Below are 20102 nucleotides of genomic sequence, written 5' to 3' on the forward strand. Positions count from 1 at the left end.
ATTTTTACCCCAACAAGTTGTGTCCTAAAAAGCTTCTACCTGAAATTAAATGAATTAACTTAATTAAACAAAAACATAAATTCAGAAATACTTTGTAAATCATTTATTCTTTTATTAGAAACATTTTTTTTACCTAACTTCAGTCATTTAATCCTGTCCACTCTGTTACATCAGTACCACCAGGTTCCTGATGAGTACTTCACCAGCGCAGTGGTTCTCTCTCTGATCCTAGCGGCCTTGTTTGGAATTGTTTATCTTCTCATCATACCGCAGTATGTTCATCAGATAATATTTGTTCTTCTCATAATTTTTTTTTTAATTCCCAAACATCATTAACTTATTTTGCTCATCTGTGCTTTTTGTTTTTGTTTTTCATTGAATTCAGGGGCACAGTTGTACTTGTGCTTCTCGTCTTCTGCATCTGTTTCCTTGTAGCTTGCATTATGTACCTGCATATCACGAGAGTACAGGTAAGCACAGATCCTGTTTTAGCTTTTATGTAGGTTGTTTTAATTTTTTTTCTTTGCACACTTCTTTATAATATACTGATTGTCTTCTGTTATCAGGAATTTACAAAGATGTCTTGTTAAATATTATTTATGTATTTATTGTGCTTTGTTTTATTATATTATAGCTGTTGATTTTTTTAAGACTTTTTTTTTTTGCAAGTTTACAATCTTTAAATCTCAGTGTATTTTACTAAGATTCTGTGTCTTAAACCAACACAAATACAGCATGATTATGAAATGGATTAAAAGGAAGCGTGCTTTTCTAAACTATCTCTAGCTGTGCAAAGCAAATGCAGACATGCACTAAACACTTGTATTTGTCCTGTTAATTATTAGTTTAAATTCTTTTTTAAATATTTTCTAACAGTTCTATTATATAATATGCCCTATCAGAATAGTTTTTTTTTTCTTGATGAACATTAATATCAGTGTATAAAATATAGGCATGCTGGTCTTTGGTGATGATTTAATGTAGTTTTTTTCTTCTTACATTCAGTGTTTTCCGGGGTGCCTGACCATTCAGATTCGAACTGCTCTCTGTCTTCTTATAGTGCTTTTAATCTACGCTGTGGCCCAGGCTTGTGTTGTAAGTCCCAAAATGAATATACAAAATGTGACATTAGAGCTCAGGTTATTTCAAGTTTCTTTTTTCTTTTATAGGTTTTAGAGAAATACAAGCTGCTCTTTAGTGTTTCTTTCAAGAAATGCCTTGCTTACGTCAGCGAGACGTGGACAAGCTACATTTACCTGTTTTTAAAAGTGAAACTGCTTGCATTCTTAGATTTATGTTGCTTTTCCTTTGATATTTCTTATGCAAAGTGCAGACAGTATTGATAGCATATGCAGTTTAGAATAATGTCCTCAAGTATAACTCACATACTGAGTATATTTATGCATTCTTTGTCTCTATTCATAGGTGGGTTGTATGCCCTGGATGTGGGGAAGTGCCAATACAAACAGTTCCATTATCATCATTGATGTGGACAGGGGAGCCAACCGGACCATGGCCGAGTTGCCCTGTGATGGGGCCCGCTATGCTTTTCTTTCCTGTGTAGTGGGCACCCTCACATTAGCGCTTTTCCTGCGAGTATCCTGGTTGCCAAAGATGGCGTTGATGCTCCTTTTGGGAGTGCTGTACATCACTGTGCTGGAGCTCAGTGGCTTTCGCAAGACTGCGGGGTAAGGTTCGAAGCAGGTCATACATTAAACATACACTTGTATATGTATTGTTTAGTGTTTATTTTTATTTATTTTGCATCGATAAGATCTAAGATCTGACAGTAAGATTTAAATTCATAGCCTACAGCTTTGCAGTCTTATTAACAAAATGGATATCATATTAGAAAATATTTATTTCACTCATTAAAAAAAAAATCCTTCTTGATTTGCAGCAAACCACTGGAGTCTTGACATGAATTTGGAAAAAGAAAAAAAAAATTGTGGGCATCCTTACAACAATGCATGTGCAGCTTAATGGGGAAATGATGTTCCATGAGTTGTGTGGGTCATTCCATCATCACATTGCTGTAAATGCTAAGTGTTATTCTTTGTTTGCTCAGTACAGGAAGTGCACAGATAAACAAGAGTTGCAGGAGCATTTACAGTATGTGTGCTGTGATGTATGTGTGTAGAGGAGTCGTTGCTTGTCTTCAGCCCACACACTCTTTCATTTTCCACCCTTTGAAGCAGCACACATGCTTATTAGTTCCAAATCAGAAGCCTGAAAGGACAATGTGGGTTGGGATGATGGGACCACATTAGTTCAGAGTGGAGGGGCTTGGACAGTGTTATTGGAGCTTAGATCAGAAATTTGCTTTGGAAAATTCTGGTGCAAGTTTAGAATGAGTTTTCTTTTCGTGCACTTTATGTTGTTGATGGGCAATTACAACCAAATGCATTAACTGCATGACAATTCATTTGAGAATTTTTATAAGGAAATCAAATTAATCTTGACTTGTGATCTCTCTCCTAGCGCTGTGGTGGGTCCGGTCAACCCTCCTGTGTTGTTTTTCTTTGTGGTCTGGTCTACTGCTAACTTCTGTGTTGGTCTCTTCCACAGTGGGGGGTCTTTCCACATCCGGGGTTATGAGCCCATCCTGTCTCTGTTGCTCTTTGTCAGTGCCCTGGCCCTCCACTCCAGGCAACTTGACCTCAAGCTGCGCTTGGACTTCCTTTGGGCTGTGCAGGTTTGGAAGACTGTACTTATGTGCAAAGTGTAACGGACTGTGAATGTTTTTGGGCGCACATTTGTGAATTTTAATCAAAGTTTAAGCACAAGTGCCATATTTCTGTCATTTCAGATTTATTATATTAGGTAAAATGAGGGGGTTCAATGCTACTGGCAGCAACCAGTTGGTGTTTTTTTTTTTTTTTGGCAAAAACAAGAGTAAGAACATTTTGTTGGCCGTGTTTCACTTGGAGTCACTTACTCTTGTATTTGCACATTGTCATTAAAGTTCTAACTATTAAATCTAAAACTTTAGATTTAATAGTTGACCATTTAAATAGCTGCTATGTAATTTTGAATAGTTTTTTTTTTTTTTTTCTGAGAAGGCTTTTTACTGACCCCATGTGGTAGAAATGTGAAAAAGACTCAGGCATTCTCTGCTCGTTTCTTTTTTTGCGCGCTGCCAGGCGGAGGAGGAACGAGATGGGATGGAGAAAGTAAAGCTGGACAACAGGAGGATTCTCTTCAATCTACTGCCTGCCCATGTGGCTCAACACTTCTTAATGTCAAACCCCAGAAACATGGTGAGCCATGCTAATAAACAGGCATGCAGGCAGACTGACCAACAGGTAGATGAAAATAGAGGAAATGACAAGTAATAAAAGACGCAAATGGACATCTTTTTTTTTTCTTTTACGGGGTTCTGTGTTTTTTATTAGGATCTGTACTATCAGTCCTACGCCCAAGTAGGTGTCCTGTTCGCCTCAATTCCAAACTTTAATGATTTCTACATTGAACTGGATGGCAACAACATGGGAGTGGAGTGCCTGAGGCTGCTAAATGAAATCATTGCTGACTTTGATGAGGTATGTTTCTCGTCTTATGATTTACTTGACCTTCTGTTGCTTGAATGTGGTTTTCATTCTAATATTTATTGCCTAAATGTCCATTTTGCAGCTTATGGACAAGGAGTGCTACAAAGACATCGAGAAAATCAAAACTATTGGCAGCACGTACATGGCAGCTGTTGGGCTTGTCCCCACCATTGGCACCAAGGTGGCTGTTTATCCATCTTTCTTTGGGATTTTTTTTTTTCTGAATGTTAGAGTTTGATTGGGTTTTTAAAAGAAAATGTCTGCATTGGAAGTATTAGTTCCCTTACCTGTTTTGGAAGGAGATCATATTGCAGGAAATTGGTAGAAAAATTGTGAAAGACTAGCCATTTTTCTACCAAAAAAAAAAGATTTGGTAGATAAAAAATTTGGGGTAAATATTAACTGATTGCACTTCCAGAACAGGCCATTGTTGCTGTTTGAAGTCGGTTCCCCATTTAAACAACTTGTACGCAGAGCCTTACTATTTCTCTGTTCTATAGGCCAAAAAATCGGTTTATGACCATTTGAGCACAATCGCAGACTACGCCATAGAAATGTTTGACGTGTTGGATGAAATCAACTACCAGTCGTACAATGAATTTGTCCTCAGAGTGGGTAAGTGGACCCGCAAAATGACTCTGAATGTGAGTAGGAATACTAAGGTAATTTGGTGTAAATTCTGTTAATTTGGACAGGAATCAATGTTGGTCCAGTAGTTGCTGGGGTGATCGGAGCACGGCGACCACAGTACGACATCTGGGGTAATACAGTGAACGTGGCCAGTCGGATGGACAGCACGGGTGTACCAGGAAAAATTCAGGTAGATAAAACACTAATTGACCAGATATCAAGCATAAGCTCTATATCAAATGCACATATCTCTAAACCATACATTTCGAAATGAAAGTGTAGTTAACTCCCAGACTTATTTTTAGTTCATTTTCTGTAGTTTTGTTTGAATAGTTTAATAGACCTGAACCAAAATCAAACTTAAGTTGAGCATTAATTTCCAACAAGTGTATTTTTAATTTTTTTTTTTAAAGAAACGGTAAAGCGCAATGTTTTTGTTTTCCAGGTGACCGAGGAGGCATATCGAATGCTGAATAGCAACTACGATTTAGTCTGCCGTGGTAAAGTCAGTGTAAAAGGTAAAGGTGAGATGCTGACATACTTTCTGGAAGGTAAAGTGCAGGGCATCGGCACGGCGACCACTTCATCGGTGATGCGTTCCACCAGCCTGGCACGCCGTATCCATTCCTGTGGCAAGACGAGCGTGCCGACCCATCTGGGCAGCGTCTCCTCCGCTGCCAGCCTGGCTGCTCAAGCCAGCATGGGTGGCAACTTTCAGACGAGCTCTGCCAACATCAGCAACAGCCAAGCAACATGCCTCCCGTCGCCCTGTGTGCTAGGTGAAGTGGAAAATGAAGACGACGTCGAGGTGACACACATTCAAATCGAGGCTGTGGCAGCCATTGCGGATGTAGCAGTGTAGGAGGAACGACGGGACGGTTTTGAATGCAGCAGGAGAACCTGGAGAAGTTGGGGCTGTCCACGGATTTCTCATACGTCCTAGGAAATCCTGACATAACCCAAGATGTTTTCGGCCAGGATAACGTGCTGAAGTATTATAAAACTGACAATCAAACTTGCTTTCAGAGATTTTCTTAACTGATTGCCTCTATACAGAGTTTAGATGTGGAGGGGGAAGAAAGATGCAAGCAACTGCTCAACATCCTATGAACATCGCTATACCAGATGATTAGATTTGTGGTGTTCTCGGGTTCCTGTGCAGGTATATCCAGGTAATGTGTGCAACCTTGTTTTATATGAAGTACGTATTCCCACGTACAAGGAATATGTACATTGATGCCCAGAAAAAGACTGATCATGCATTTGCTTTTGCACTGTCTTTCTGATTATGCCAAGGATATATTGCATTATTTACAGACAAACAGTTTATTTATACTTTGTTGTATGAAGGCATGCATGTTTATAATTGTAAGTGTGTGTATGCATGTGTGTTCAGTTTGAAATTGTAACAAAACAGCACAAAATCCTTTTTGTATTCACCTTTCACCGGATGAAGCTGGCTTTTTATGAAATATGGCGGTTTATCTTGGTGCATGATTTAAAAAAAAAAAAAAAGTCAAGAGCCATAAGTGATGATACTCTGCTCGAGAGGAAAAACCAAAGTAATGATTTCAAGTTTTAGAAATGTCACAGAAAAAGGATCTTGCACTTGTTACTTTCAAACATTATTAACCAATTAAAAAAAAAGTGTCTTGTCTTGATATCACCTGGATTCACAGAGTCTAAAGTAAATGTGTGTATGAAAGCAGCATACACTGATGGGGCTGTTTTCACGGTCGGTATGCACTAAAAGAGCTGGAAGGAGTGAAAAAGGTTAGTTGAATGTTGAATGCGTGCTGCCACAGAAACTAGTTCATGCCAAAATGAGAAGGTTCACTAAAAAACAAAAAAAAAAAAACAAAAAAAAAACACTACACAGAACACCAACAAGCACACATGAACATACAGTGCCTTGAAAATTTATTCATACCACTTGAACATTTCCGCATTTTGTCACATTACGGCCACATACTTTAATGGATTTTAATAAGATTTTAAGTGAAAGACCAACTCAAAGTAGACCGCAGCTCTGAAGTGGTGCGAAAAACTCATTTCAGTTTATTTATATAGCATCAATCACAGAAACAATACTAGTTTTACGTTCCTACTCTTCTGTATCTGTGGAGTTCGCCGCTAAAAGCTGTTCCATCAATGGTATCAAACAATAAGCTGTGGATCTCTGCAGCCCATCAAGACTCACCATGGGCTTTTTTGTTTCTTCTGAAAGATCTTCTTGCACATCTTCCAATTCAGATAGATGACAGAAGCTTGGCTTGTTTTGTTATATAAAACTCTTTCCAGTTTTTGCCAGACGGACTGAGAAGTGCATCGGCAGATGTTCAAAGTTTGGAATATCTGTTCTAGAATCTAGCCCTTCTTTAAATTTTTCCACAACTTTATTTGCTGGTTTTTCTACTGTGTCTGTTGGTTTTTGCCTGCCCACTAATGCTCACAAACAAACCTCTGATGCTTTTATCAGTAATGCCCTACTTTGTGATGGTCTAGAAAATTCTAAAAAAAAAAAAAAAAGGACATTGATGTTTGTGATTGTTATGAGGAAAATGTGAAAATCCAAGGGGTACAGTTACTTTAACAAGGCACTGTAGACTAATGGATGGCATTCATCCATACAGAAGGGAGCACTTACATGGTAATAAGCACACCACTTCTATAAATGCATGACCTTTAAGTGTTTTAAATCCTTAGTCTGTGTACATTACCTTATTTTCTTGAGGCTGCAGAAACTTCGGTGCCGTGTCTATAGCTGCTAATGTTTTTTTCTTCAGGCTTATACATTACTGTACAACTGCTTTTCAGTATAATAAAGCTAGAGTTTAAGAATAACATTAAGCACACATCTCTCAGATGCAGTTTCATAAATATGAGGCATGTCGGATATCTTTATAGCCTGTATCTTTAAGTGCATAGATATCTTCACTTGATATGGAAAAGTGTGACTACATCACGTTTCAAGTTTTTTGCCTTACTCAATAAGCTTACAGTGATTGCAACTTGCCTTTCTAGATTTATTCACTTTGATATGCAGATCATCTTTTTTTTTTGTTGTTGTAAATAGCCAAAACCTGTAAACTATGTTGTATCTTGTACAGTGTAAAATTATTGAATATTTTGTAATAAAGACAATATTGGTGCATAAAATATGAGAGCGCTTTGTGAGTTTTAAAAAATGAAATAACTTCTGTCTGACTGCATAAAATGGCAATATTGTGACCAGCAGTGTGTGTGCTTTTTCTTTTAAGGAGCCGTTTTTAGTGTTGACCAATAGAGTTTCCTTCCAGAAACAACCAAACACCGTGTGGTGAACAAACAGCTTTGTGTGTGGATCTTTCCTTGTTAGTCACACTCAATAGATTTTTATGCTACACATTCTATTCTCTTCACGTAATTGGTTTTAAAATAACAGTTTTTGGCTTAGACAGACAATAAATGTTTTGTGGGAGCACCTTGGCGAGCCGGGAGCCAGATGAACATCATCACGTCTTAAACTCTGGGCAGCAGCCACAAAACTGTTTTCCCAGCACTGATGCAGAGTTTGTGTAGAGTTCACTCGGTGTAACAGTTGAGTCAACAAACACGTATCTTGTGCAATATTTGACAGATAGTACAGCATGGGAGTTGTTATTGGTTTGCAGAGGAATTTAGCTAATTCTGGTCAGTTGTCAATGACCTGCAGACCGCTCTACAGAGGTCTTGGCATGAAGCACTAAAAATGACAGCAGTTAAAGCTAATTATTAATAATTTGGAGAAAACAAAATGAAGACTAACATATACTAACGATGATTCAATTTTAAGACATGAAATAAAAAATATAATTTAATTACCATCTTTCAATAAATTACAGACAAATACAGACCAGATAGGTCTGTATTTGTCTGTAAACAGGGCTGGGTTAGCTTTTTGACAGCATACTTTGGGCGACTGACATTAATTATGAATATAAATGCAACTGGGTGTTTTTTTTAATAACCCATACATTGGATTATTGGGTTTGGTATTGGGTTGAATCAATTATTTTTAACCCTCCTGCGGCCTTAAGAGATGGGGTCATCCAGACCCATCAAGGTTTTTTTTTACTCTGTGTGTGGGTCACACTGACCCTGTGTGCACTTTTGCATAGTTTTTTTTTTGTGTGTGTGGTTTCAGAAACTGATGATCTGACGGGAAAATCCACCCTCTCCCTCCCCGCTTCACCTTTGATGTTTTCTGCGCTCTTTCTGAGAAATGTGATAACACTGGGGTTAAAGGGTTAAAGATCAATTTGCTATACCTTCTTTACAGTTGCAAGGCTGTATGAAGATTGTATGCAGATGAAGTTGGTCAGTTTTAGTCTGATGTCTCCAAATAAAATCTCTAGCAGCCTTGAAAGTTACCAAAACCGCTGCTGAAACTAAAAAAGACAAGAGTGAGGATAAGCGATTCAAGGTATGTCAAGCAGAGGGTGTGACATTGTATCAAAAGCAAACAATGAAAACCAATTTTATTTGTATAAAACTAAAACTTGTGACAGTTTTTTTTATGTACTTCTGTGAAAGCTGGAAGAATCATGTAGTTTTTAGATGGCAGTAACCTGCTTTAGTCAGGGTCTACATCTGAATAACTATTAGTCTGCTCATCAGGTGAGCTCTTTCTCTAAACTCACAACAAGTGATGTTTACTGCAAGTACAACACTGACTGACTGCTTTTAAGAGCTGTGCAGAATGCTACAACAGAAAAGTTCAATTACCCCTCTAAACTTGCAGGGGTGCCCAAAGTCGGTCCTGGAGGGCCGGCATCCTGCATGTTTTACTTCTCTCCCTGGTTTAACGCACCTGGATCCAATGATGGCTCGTTAGAAGGCCTAAGAGGAACATTGACATGCTGAGGAGGTTGCAACTACCACCAGGAAGAGAACTAAGACATGCAGGATGCCGGCTCTCCAGGACCGACTTTGGGCACCAACTAGTTCAGCCTTTATTGCAGATCTGCAATAATTTAGGGATTTAGGTGACTTTGAATATTGTAAGGTTACTGGTGCCAGATGGGTTAATCAAAAATATTTCAGTAACTGCTTCTGTTGGATTGTTGTTTGCTGGAGAGATATCCGGTTAACTGCCCACACCTGCTTGCAATAATTGGCTAACAAAAAGAAACTTTCCTTCCTCATGTAGATCAACCAGCTGCAGGGACACCGCCAAGCAAAAAATGTAAGTTTTACCTTCTCGTGTAGAAAAGAAAACAAAGCAGCTTTCAGAGAGCAGGTCGCTTGTTCTTTGTGTTTTTAGCATAACATAATGCAGAACATAGAGAAGGTGCAAATTCTGGAGCCAATTCAAGAGGAGTCAGAGCAGGAAGATGAAACTGTGGGAAGAAAAGGAGAGGAAGAAAAGAAGGTGGAAAAAGAAGATGAGTTACCATTTCAAGTGGGTGTAGAGACAGACGAGGCACTGGCAGAAAATGAGAGGGAAGAAGATGATGTTCCACTGATGGTTCGGAGACCAGGGAGGCGTCCTGGTTCTCGGAAATACGAGACTTCGATCCGGACTCGATTCAACGAGCAGACGAAAGAAACCGAAACCTCTTCAGTGTCGGATGCAAGCACTCATTCTACTGATCTGTGCGAAGAAGCTGCACCTCTGCCAGTGTTTGGGTACGAGAGGAGATTGAGTAGTAGGAGGCTGAGATTAAAGGCGAGATTAGCCAAGCTCTTTACATTTATGAGCTTTGACATCTTCGATTAGAAAGATTTGCTCATCTTTCCAATGTCTTCTTTAAAGGTCTCCAAAACTATGTGGCAAAAATGTACAAAATCACATCAGCCAAAGAAGAGAGAGAGTTTAAGATACACGAAGGCGCAGGTATTAGAATTAATTTCTCCTCCAGATTTTTATGCTGCTCAAAGCATTTTTATATATTTTTTTTTTTGTGACATTCCTATCTTATTTTACTTAAAGCAGGAGCCTTTTCCTCAGTGGCTTGTGAGCCTGATGGTCGACATTGAAGAGGCAACAACTCATCAACTGGTGGTTGAATAAAATGTATTGACTTGTGAGAAATACGATTGCTTAATGCAGAGTACAATTTTCAGCCAAGTTTCCCTCTGCTGGACTGTAAATTTAGTTTGTGGCATGTAAGCTCTTAAGTTTGATTCTTGTTTGGCACCGTCAGGCACATTGTTAGTGTCTTAGTTTGCTTAGCACAAACTGTTTCTGTATGTGTAGCCAATTGTTAAAATGGAAGTATCAGATACTGATTTAATCGCTTCATTTACTGTGCCTTGTTTATTCTTTTTGGGACAAATGCATAATGGCCAGCAAACACGGAGTACCTTCTGATGACTTATGAAAACATAGGCCATATTGGAATACATTTTCATAAGTCCAAATCCATATTTAATACATTTCCACTGAGTGAAATCTAATTGCTCTGAGAAGTCGTCTGATGAATCATTGGAATACCTATGCTTGTAATTTAATCAGTATAAATGCATCTCTTCTGTTTAAACCTCAGAACTGTGTGCCAAAACGTATGACTTAAAGGTTACCACCATTTGGTACAAGACATAGAATGATGGCTGGAGAACTGGTGTACCAATGGAGAAAAGTAACTGAGAATAATGGACAGCTACAAAATGATAAAAAAAAAATTTCAAATTGGAGGGTAGTTTTCAAAACCGTCTTGCACAAAAAATTGTTTGGGGATCCGATTTGGTGCACGGCAAAAGATGACCGTAGGCTGACGCATCTGTCAATTGTCAGATTGTTGTTGTTTTTTTTGTTGTTTTTTTTGGTAAATGTGTCTATGAAAAAACATCCAATTATGGTTGTTTTTCTGTCGACAAACATGTTGTGATTCTAGCAGACAAATCCATATTGTCACGCTTATGCAACCCCTGAGAGGAGTGATCCTAGTTATCTGCTTGCGTGATGCAATGAACCTTCACCAGCAAGCCCAAAGGGAAAAATAGTTTTTCACTGCCAAAACAATCGGTCAGCATTACTTCAAAAGATGGCAGCTATAACCATGTTGTCCCATAAACGGATCATTATAATCTTTGACTAACCCTTTAAAGTTTGGACGTGGAGGTTATTTAATATTTACTGATTTGTCTAAGCAGTAGTACTCAAAAAAATAAAACATACTTTCAGGACATCGGCTGTAAAAGTAAAGCTTGAGCAGAGTTGTTTTTAAGTAAAATCTCTTCATGTTCCAGTGTCAATATTTACTGCAGACCTTGTAAGCATAGATCTCTGCACGTCACGCAGGGTCACCCACTGTTTGTGCTATCTGTGTCAAAAAAAGTTACATATATGTGGTCAATGATTAACCTCCCACATCTCCATACAAATATGAGTGCTTCGCAGAAATCTCATAAGAAGAAAACCTAGAGCTGTTTGGTGTACTTTTAAGAACCACAACTGAAAACAATGCTTGAATTTTCTGAGAAGCTGACCTTTGTTGCGGCAGTGGCTCTGGCCGTCATGGCTTTGGGGCGTTCATCCCCAGTGGTGGGTCCCGAGCCCATCCGCTGCGCTCCTTGCACGCAGCAGAAGCTGAGCGACTGTCCTGCAGTCTCCGCTGACTGCAAGCAAGTGCTGAGGGAGCCTGGCTGTGGTTGCTGCATGGCATGCGCTCTGGAGAAAGGTGCTTCCTGTGGTGTTCACACAGCCCACTGCGGTGAGGGGCTCCGCTGCACTCCTAGGCCGGGTGAGGCCAGACCACTCCATGCCCTGACCAGAGGACAGGGAGTGTGCGCCGATGACGAGGGACAAGGTAAGCTCCAGGGTTTTCTTTGTAATGTTTGCAAAGAAATGTATCTTTTTTTTTTCTTTCTTTCTCATATCTTTAAAAGAAAAACAATTTCTGATGGAATGCATTTTCCAAAATCCCTTTAGAAGCAGGTGATGAAGTCCAAGAACATGGCTCTGCGCCATACCTGTTAGGACTTGACCTCCCCTCTGACCACCAAGACACTGCTGAGATGCATGAGAGCTTGAAAGCCAGAGTTAACGCCATCCGCAACAAACTGGTACAGCAGGTGAGACAACGCCTCAGTCTCACTGAGGGAGAAACGATTAACGCAAGGGAGGACCTGAGTCTAGAGATAATTTAAAAAAAATGACATGGGGTCTTAATGGTTTCTGTTTTTGTTTTTTTCTTTAAGGGTCCCTGTCATGTTGAACTGCACGCAGCACTGGATATGATTGCCAGCTCTCAGCAGCAATTAGGAGATAAGTTCACAACCTTTTATCTCCCAAACTGTGACAAGCACGGCTACTACAAACCCAAGCAGGTGAGTTTGTTTTCAGGTTTTGCTGCCAGCACCCAAAAGGTATTTATTTTAGCTTACTGGGCAAATGAGACCGGTGCTTGGTTTCCGTTTCAGTGCGAGTCATCTCTGGTTGGACCACCTGTTCGCTGCTGGTGTGTTTCTTCTTGGAATGGGAAGAAGCTGCCAGGATCCAGCGACCTTCTCGCCGATGCCCCGTGCCAGCAAGAAGTTACTCTCTAAGACATTAATTTACTGACATAGGCATATGAAACCGTGTTTAATAACTTCACCTTTTAAGTAAATATGTAAAACTAGCCTGATGAACAAAAAAAATGTAAAATCATGTCGGGTGAAAACGCCCATCTATTTTATGAACATTATGTATAACATTATTTATTCTTTGATGCATCTTGCGGTTATCAGTGTATTTTTAAAAGCATGTTTGCAAGTTTTTGGCCAACTGAATAACTCCATTACTCAAAACAATAGGTCTGCAACTCCATCAAAGTAAGTTTGATTAATTGTAACTTGCAACACAATAGAACATTCATTTAAGCTGCTGACCATTTTCTGAATCAACGCTCACTTATTCAAAGGGGATTCTTAAAGTGGCACATGCTGGCTGAGCACAAATATAGAGGATTATCCAAGACGCTGTACGTTTTTGCATGCACTGCACATTTTGTCTACCTCTCCTTGCATCTGCAGGTTCTTTGACTATGATTAATGGTTGCATCTGTTGTATTTATTCATTTCTCTATATTAGTTTGATGTAAAAAAAAAAAAACACAAGCAGTACACTGGTTTGAGTGTTATTGATGAAGTACTGCTATGCTGAAGCATTGTACATAATACTACTAAATGTATATAATAAAACATTTCATCAAGTTTAAGTAATTTTGAATGTTTCATTTTATAATCGGGGGGGGGGAAAAAAAAACCAAGAACTTGACCTAGTTTTTGCTGCCTTTATTAAGTAAAAATAGACTTCAATTGCTGGACTGTACATGCAAACATACTTCAGCTAGAAGAGAGCACAGAACAAAATCTCTGGCTTTATGAAAAATCAAAGATAACGGCAGAAGTCTTCATCCCAACTATTCAGCTCATCAATCATAAAAATAAGAGCCACAGTTGAGATTAAAAAAATAAAAAAGTTTGTATTTCTTTCTGTGGCTTAAGATCCAGCATGAAACGTCTTTAAATGCATTGTAGAGTCTGAGCTGCACAGTTCCATCATCCTCCACTAGAAACAAAGGAACTCATAACAGCCATTCATAGTAAGGCACTGCATGATTAGACTGAACAACAAATAAATTCATACATATATACATTTCATGGTCATCTCGTCCAGATACAAAATGTCTTACAAATTGCAAGCACACAAATAATGATTATACAACAAAATGTATGTACACATATGCGATGCCATATAATTGTGCGTAAAATAAAGCGTTAACCCAATCGCCATCCGTGACATGTTTGTGTGCATGCGTGTGTATGTGTGTTTCCGACTCAGTCTAAGGCATTCGAAATGAATTCTGAAGCGTGTAATTTTTCCAGGAGTTGTCCAGGTGGGAGTAAAAAATAAAAGAGCTTATCGTCTGTTTGTAGCATAAATTCCAGGACTTTCCTCCTGATACACTTTCACCGCTCCCTTTGTTCTGTCTCGGTGAAAAAGGGTCCCACAGGCAACAGATGGAGACAGCAACCATCCATATATCAGTCAAGCCATCTCCTGACCTGTCCTCCAATATCCTTAGTGCCTTTATTTGTTTACATTTCTTTTTGTTCACTCGAAAACTCCCTCCCTCCCCAGCCTGCTTCCCTCCTATTGGCTCTCGGAGTTGTAGCGCTGGACTTCTCGCTCCTTCCCATCAAGACCTGGCAGAGGCTGCCCATATTTGTCCACACTCCAACAGAAGCCTCGCTTTCTGCCTTTGGATGGACGGCACTGAAAGTGTACAGAGACAAGTTGAAGGGAGACAAAAAAAAAAAAAAAAAGTTGCAGAATGCCCTGGAAAAACTAAATGCAAGAAATAATGTGGATTGCTCAAAGGCACTCTTCTCAATAAAGAAAAACAGCATAGTTAAGAGGCATTAATGCTGAGACTGTGCTGAGTCCATGCAACCTTGGTCATCCAGCATGCTGTGGGTTTTTTTTTCAGCTGCTGTTTTACGGTCTATCTCCTGTTACAGACACGTATGGAGACCTTTAAGGTAAATAACACCATGGTAAAATATTTACTTAGTCCCGTTTGTGAACAACTGTGAACCAAAATCTATTTTCAGATGCTGGTGGCCAGAACGAATCATCTGTTGCTGATTATACCCCGCAGCTCCAAATTATGGGTACTACAAATGACTTACAGAGTCTGTGGAGCTACCCAAGGGCTGTTATTTTACTGCCAATTTTACTAAAGGTCAACCTCCACTCCAGTAAAACATGCAGCCATTCATTTCAAGGGATAAAGCAACTGTGCCACAGCTCCTAAGACTGTTAAGGCTGATCAGAAGGGAAACTATCCTCTTTTAGCTCAATATTTCTGAAAAGAAATGAACTCGTATAATGAATTTCTGAAACGCATTTGCCATTATTGCTAAATGATTAAGCAACACCAAATTCAAGTGAAGCTTCAAAATATAAAAGGAGCCAAAACTTGTATAATGTACAGATGAAAAATTTGTTTCTAGGATAAAATGTTTTTTGGCAGATTTAAAAAAAAAAAAAATCTACAGTTTCCCCAATGTCCCAATTAGAGATTGGGAGGTTACCCTTATCAACCAGGTTTTTAAACACGCTTCAATTTTTTATTTTATTTTATTTTTTTCCATCATAACATTCCTGTTGTTTAAATAAATTTTAATGAGATGCCAGGAAAACTCACTAGAGTTTTGCTTGGATTTCTTTATAACAGAATGTGGCACAGCCCCACACCTCTGTCAACCCGTTGCTGTCCCGGACAGCTTTTTTTTTTCCCAATAATTATAGTCAACAAACAGCCACTTTTCTTGCACGTGCCTTGAAAATGTGCATGTTTTTTTTAATTAAATCTAAGCTTTTTTCCACCTTTTGCACGACTTTCACAATGAGAGACGGACTGCAGTGGTTCCACGTCTTTCCGTGTCATTTCCAGTGCATGGACCGATGCACTGGAAATGAACACAGACAGCTTAGACACTGGCCATTACTTTAATAAGAAAGCATTAAGTTTCTGAAGCAGGGTGTATTTAACTGGAACCACAGCCAAAATATCAACAAGTCAAATGTCAAAACCATAATGTTAATTTCAATAGTGTTAATAAAAGGTCAATATTAGCCTAGAGCTAGAGGTAACTTTTCAGGACTAAAAAGCAAGATGATTGAAGACTGCTGCTGGCTGTGACTCAGACCCAGAAGCATAAGAAATGGAGCCTCCTGCACAACCACCAAGGACTCTGGAGCGGTTTTTGAATGATAAGTCGACAACTAAATACTTGTCTTTTCCAGCAGCCATTGTGCAACATGGTCAGCAGTAAAACTAGCTGATCAAACTTGGGTTGCTAGGTGAAGAGGTGGGCTCAGCTGGGGTTGCTAGGTAACAATGACATGCCCATCTATTTTAACTAATCAGGAGGTTTTTGAAATGGCTCATTTTTAAGGCACCAAAAAAACAACAACAACAACAACAACAACAAAAAAAAAACATTTATTTATAGCCAGAAAATGATGAAGGGATTGTCCAGTGCCTGGGCTGTTTCAAGAAGCAGTAGAAACCCAAATGGAAGTATAAGATTGAATCTTGCATAAGAGGTCCCCTTTAAGTAAGATATTTCTTCACAAAAAGCAGAGAAAGCTGTGAATGTTTTAGGTGACCCAAACCCAAAACATTAAAGTGGTTTTCTCAGCCGAGTTGACCCATGTTGAAGAAACATATAATTGTACTGCTGGTGTCAGGAAGAACGGGAGCGACTACAGCGTATTTCGGTGACATCGGACTCGGATTAGGTATCAGCCTGTGTCTACTGTCAAGTAATTCAGATCAAAATCAAAACAAATATCCTGATCGCTACTACTGATTATCAACATCTCATATCACTTCAACATCAGTATAAATAATAGTTGTTTTAAAACATGGAATTAAATCTTTCTATAGATTAGATTTAAAAAAAATACAATGAATTTGTTATATTTTTACTTAAGATTACCATGTCTTCAGAGTTTCATACCAGCCAATTGCAAGGAGTAAAAAGATCTCAGTTTATATTAAAAAAAAATTTGCAAGTGTCTGAGCTAAACTACTCAAACTGAATGGTCTTCCAGTTGTAAAGTGTGACGCATTAGCCTGCTTTAGTAGACCTGCATATAAGATGACTGCAGGTTTGGCGGAAGAAAATGGGGTTGATGGGGTTGATGTGCAAAGAGATAATCTGTTTTGTTGATGCAGCGGCACTGGAGCCCCAAAAGTCTCCATGTGAATGCGTCAGTACTGCTCATTTATTACAGCCTGATCGTGGGTGAACCATGTGAGGTGGGGACGGCTGCACTTCTATTTCTGTGTCTGCCTCTCAAAAGTCCAGCAATTATGGGGCGAGCTCATGGGGTGCCAGTGGCCACCTTGACGTCTGTCTCCCTGGGAGGGGAGGTAAGACAGCCGTCGTCCCAGCCATCAGCTCTGCTGGGGTTTTGGCCCCTGTGGTTCATGTTTCCAGAGCCAGTGGCTATGGTCTGCCTCACTGGTGCGGTGCAGTGACGAAGCTCTAATAACTACTGATGTAAAACAAGAGGACAGAATGGAGGCTGTAATTGGGAGGCAGCAAACCTAAAGTTTGAGTCACTAGAGTGGAGGATTTAATCTCTATTAACTCAGCTTGTAGAAAAACAAAACAAAAACAAAAACCAAACACACAAAAAAAAAACAAATGCAAATTTTCACTGAGCAGTCTTTTAAAGCTGGACAGATGTTAAGCAAGCACATTAGTCAGCAATGAAACATCTTCACTGAATAACAATGCAAATTCTGTCTATCTGTACCTGCTTTTTCTTATAAAAGCCCTTCTTGTCACAGTTTGGGATGCGAAAGCCTCTGGGGTTGAGGATGTTCACAATTTTCAGGGTGCTGAGCATGCGCTCTATTTCTCTTCGACAGGGACCCTAAAAAAAAATGGAGAGAAAAAAAGTTTGCTTTGTTGCACTCAAAAAATAAAGCAGCCCCAGGTTACAGAATATCCATGCAATATTTGCAATTTATTTTGTGCAATTTTGCCATGAATGGCTTTGTGAATAAACTAAACCTGAGTCACTTTGCCATACACTGGGTTCAGCGATAATACCACAAAGGTGGCGGCACAATGAAAGAGGCAACGATTAAGAATTCAATTCATCTGACGTGAAGAAGCTTAACAGTTTGCAAAGCTGCTTAGAACTCCTGCATGTAACACAAAGGACAGGGTATAAATTGAATTCAAACATTTCAAAGATCGAGCCAAAAGGCTTGTTCTCAAGTCCAACTACTTCAGTCACTAATCAGAGAAGCCAGTCAAAGCCCATTACAAGAGTGTGCTCACTTCTCTGGCCAAAGCAAGATCAAAATAGTAGCAGGGCTTCCCAACAGGCCCTCACATCAGCCAATCCATCATTTGCTGGCTCTCGTAGCGCCCGGCACGCGGACGCCTTGTGGCCAAACAACCGCCTGACCCAGGTCAGCCACAGGGCCGTGGCACATGCTTGTTGCCATGTCACTCCGCTGTACCAGATCCCTGCCAACCGTCGGCACTGCTATCCAAAACATTTCATCACCCGCAGCGGGGAGGGAAAACACCAAAACACAGAGGAGAGGAGAAAAACATTCCTCCACTGTGTTCAGAAGTCAGAAAAATGTTTGCGGTACTCACATACTCAGGCTCCTGTTTGGTTTCTAGAGAGATGTTTAGTTGGTCTGTGATGACTGGTCCTGAGAGATCCTCCATCTTAAAGATCTGGGTTGCCTTCTGTTGGTCCCATCGGATGGCATTTGACTTTGCGGAGGACAGGATGGGGTGAAGCGAAGGCCTGGGAGGTGCAGGGTCACATGAAGTTTCAAGATCTGGACTGGATGGCTTCTCCTCCTTATCCTTGACCTCTGTGTTGTCTGCCATTGTTTTAGAACAGTGTGGTTATTTTCAAGACAGAACACAAAGATATAGGGTTAACCTTCACTTAAGTTTTTTTTTTTTTTATGCACTAGTTTAGATAATTCATGTCCAAAAAAAGAAAAAATATTATATGGAATTTGGTAAATTGGACAAGTAAAACTGGAGGTGAAGAGCCATATTTCCCCGCTTAGCACAAATGCAGATATTGCTACAATTATATCATAATTGTGATTTATTGTAATTTATTGTCATTTAATGTCAAATCAAACCTTGCCTAAGGTTTTCGCTACAGGAAACAGAAACCTGTGCAAACCACTTCATACAATAAATATTACAGAGCTGCCAACTCTTAGTTTCCTGGACAGAGCTTTTTTTTCTTTTTTTTTCAGTTTTTCACTCTGCCCGAATAGGACTCACTTAAAAATACACTTAATAAACACTCTCTCTGTTCTGTTATATATAATGATTGTTCTTAACAATCTCAGATTATACAGCCTCTACATTTTTGGCCCTTGTTTTATACTGATCAGACTGTATTATTTACAAATATTTGATTCTACCTCACCTAAAGAGCAAAGTCATTCTTCAAGATTTGGGTATAAAATAGAAAACAGTTTGATACATTTAGGTATTAAAAGTTTGTGAATATGACTGTTTTCACAGGTAATCTTATAAGGCGCTTCACAGAAAATTAAAGCTGGCAAATACTCAGAGATGTCCAATACATACATTAGACCAATTCTAAATGCGAGAGGATGTTAATGGTTGAATCAAGTTGGGAATAAAAGCACACTGTCCAAGACCAAAATGGTAAAATTATCTCATATTTAGAGAAGTGAACAATTAAAAAAAAATAAGTTTGTGTAAAGGCAAAGTGTTAAAGTTTACTTGTACAAACACCATCCGTTTTCAGATGTACCTAAAGACACACTTGATGGAAAATAAAAGTTTTTTTTTTTTTAAATGCACTTTAAATAGTTTTTGGCATCAAAAATGCCACCTAAATTACTGACATCTGGCTTCTGTTAGAATAATCATTCATACAGTTAATGTTTAATGGCACAGTTGGCAGTGTCCTGTGCAACTGTTAATGTTTCATTTATTTTCTTAGTTTAGCTGTAGAAAATTGCTGCTTAATACTTGAGTTATTTAAGGAAGTCAAATTGGGCAAACTCAGATGGTTTAAATAAGCAGCATAGCTTAATGTTGCCAACACGAAGATGACAAAAACGTAGCTGCTAAATTATCTGACTTAAAGGAAGAACAAATAACAAAAAAAAAAAACAAGACTTGTTCCTAGAAAAGAACCTTGAGGAACTCCTCTTGGAAAATAAACACTGACCAGCTACAGTGTTTTGTGTGGTGTTTGTCTCTCTTCTAGATAATATGTCAGTAACCCAAGCATATTTAGTCTATTATGCAAAGCCAAACAGCTTTAACTAATTCAAACAACCAAACTAACTACTCATAAGTTTATAAACATATTGTTAATCTGAGCATAAAGATTTTGTAAAAAAAAAAAAAAAAAAAGTTTTT

At 39.0% G+C, this 20102-nt stretch overlaps 3 protein-coding genes across 4 annotated transcripts in view; 2 read left to right on the top strand and 1 right to left on the bottom strand.

Annotated features, from left to right (window-relative positions):
* LOC106948616 (adenylate cyclase type 1) overlaps window positions 1-6050 on the top strand; it is a 47890-nt gene extending 41840 nt beyond the window's left edge. The window contains exons 10-20 of one of the 2 annotated variants that reach the window (XM_015034391.1): window positions 175-272; window positions 386-470; window positions 1006-1095; window positions 1426-1688; window positions 2569-2695; window positions 3144-3305; window positions 3396-3542; window positions 3634-3732; window positions 4052-4166; window positions 4247-4371; window positions 4627-6050. In XM_015034391.1, coding sequence (XP_014889877.1) covers window positions 175-272; window positions 386-470; window positions 1006-1095; window positions 1426-1688; window positions 2569-2695; window positions 3144-3305; window positions 3396-3542; window positions 3634-3732; window positions 4052-4166; window positions 4247-4371; window positions 4627-5043 — 1728 coding nt within the window. In that variant the 3' untranslated portion in view covers window positions 5044-6050. The remainder of the gene's footprint in view (window positions 1-174; window positions 273-385; window positions 471-1005; window positions 1096-1425; window positions 1689-2568; window positions 2696-3143; window positions 3306-3395; window positions 3543-3633; window positions 3733-4051; window positions 4167-4246; window positions 4372-4626) is intronic. The other variant, XM_015034392.1, reaches the window with a different exon arrangement.
* Window positions 6051-11527: 5477 nt separating this feature from the next.
* On the top strand, window positions 11528-13239 carry LOC106948624 (insulin-like growth factor-binding protein 1). Its single transcript, XM_015034401.1, has 4 exons — window positions 11528-11953; window positions 12076-12218; window positions 12345-12473; window positions 12567-13239. The coding sequence occupies exons 1-4, from the start codon at window positions 11608-11610 to the stop codon at window positions 12690-12692; spliced, it is 744 nt and encodes a 247-aa protein (XP_014889887.1). The 5' UTR covers window positions 11528-11607; the 3' UTR covers window positions 12693-13239.
* Window positions 13240-13408: 169 nt separating this feature from the next.
* LOC106948623 (insulin-like growth factor-binding protein 3) overlaps window positions 13409-20102 on the bottom strand; it is a 10796-nt gene continuing 4102 nt past the window's right edge. Inside the window, exons 2-4 of the mRNA XM_015034400.1 lie at window positions 18327-18562; window positions 17467-17586; window positions 13409-14406 (exon numbers count right to left, since the gene is read on the bottom strand). Coding sequence (XP_014889886.1) covers window positions 14284-14406; window positions 17467-17586; window positions 18327-18562 — 479 coding nt within the window. The 3' untranslated portion in view covers window positions 13409-14283. The remainder of the gene's footprint in view (window positions 14407-17466; window positions 17587-18326; window positions 18563-20102) is intronic.

This window comes from Poecilia latipinna, unplaced genomic scaffold, assembly GCF_001443285.1.
Source record: "Poecilia latipinna isolate Pla-1442-1.1 unplaced genomic scaffold, P_latipinna-1.0 Scaffold297, whole genome shotgun sequence".
NCBI classification, from domain to species: domain Eukaryota; kingdom Metazoa; phylum Chordata; class Actinopteri; order Cyprinodontiformes; family Poeciliidae; genus Poecilia; species Poecilia latipinna.

What these genes read in the sequence shown, in the direction of transcription:
- LOC106948624 (XM_015034401.1), top strand. Translation starts at nt 11,608, where the DNA reads ATGCTTGAATTTTCTGAGAAGCTGACCTTTGTTGCGGCAGTGGCTCTG. An exon ending in GCAACAAACTGGTACAGCAG is followed by an intron (nt 12,219 to 12,344) that starts GTGAGACAACGC and finishes TTTTTCTTTAAG; the next exon opens with GGTCCCTGTCATGTTGAACT. An exon ending in GCTACTACAAACCCAAGCAG is followed by an intron (nt 12,474 to 12,566) that starts GTGAGTTTGTTT and finishes TTTCCGTTTCAG; the next exon opens with TGCGAGTCATCTCTGGTTGG.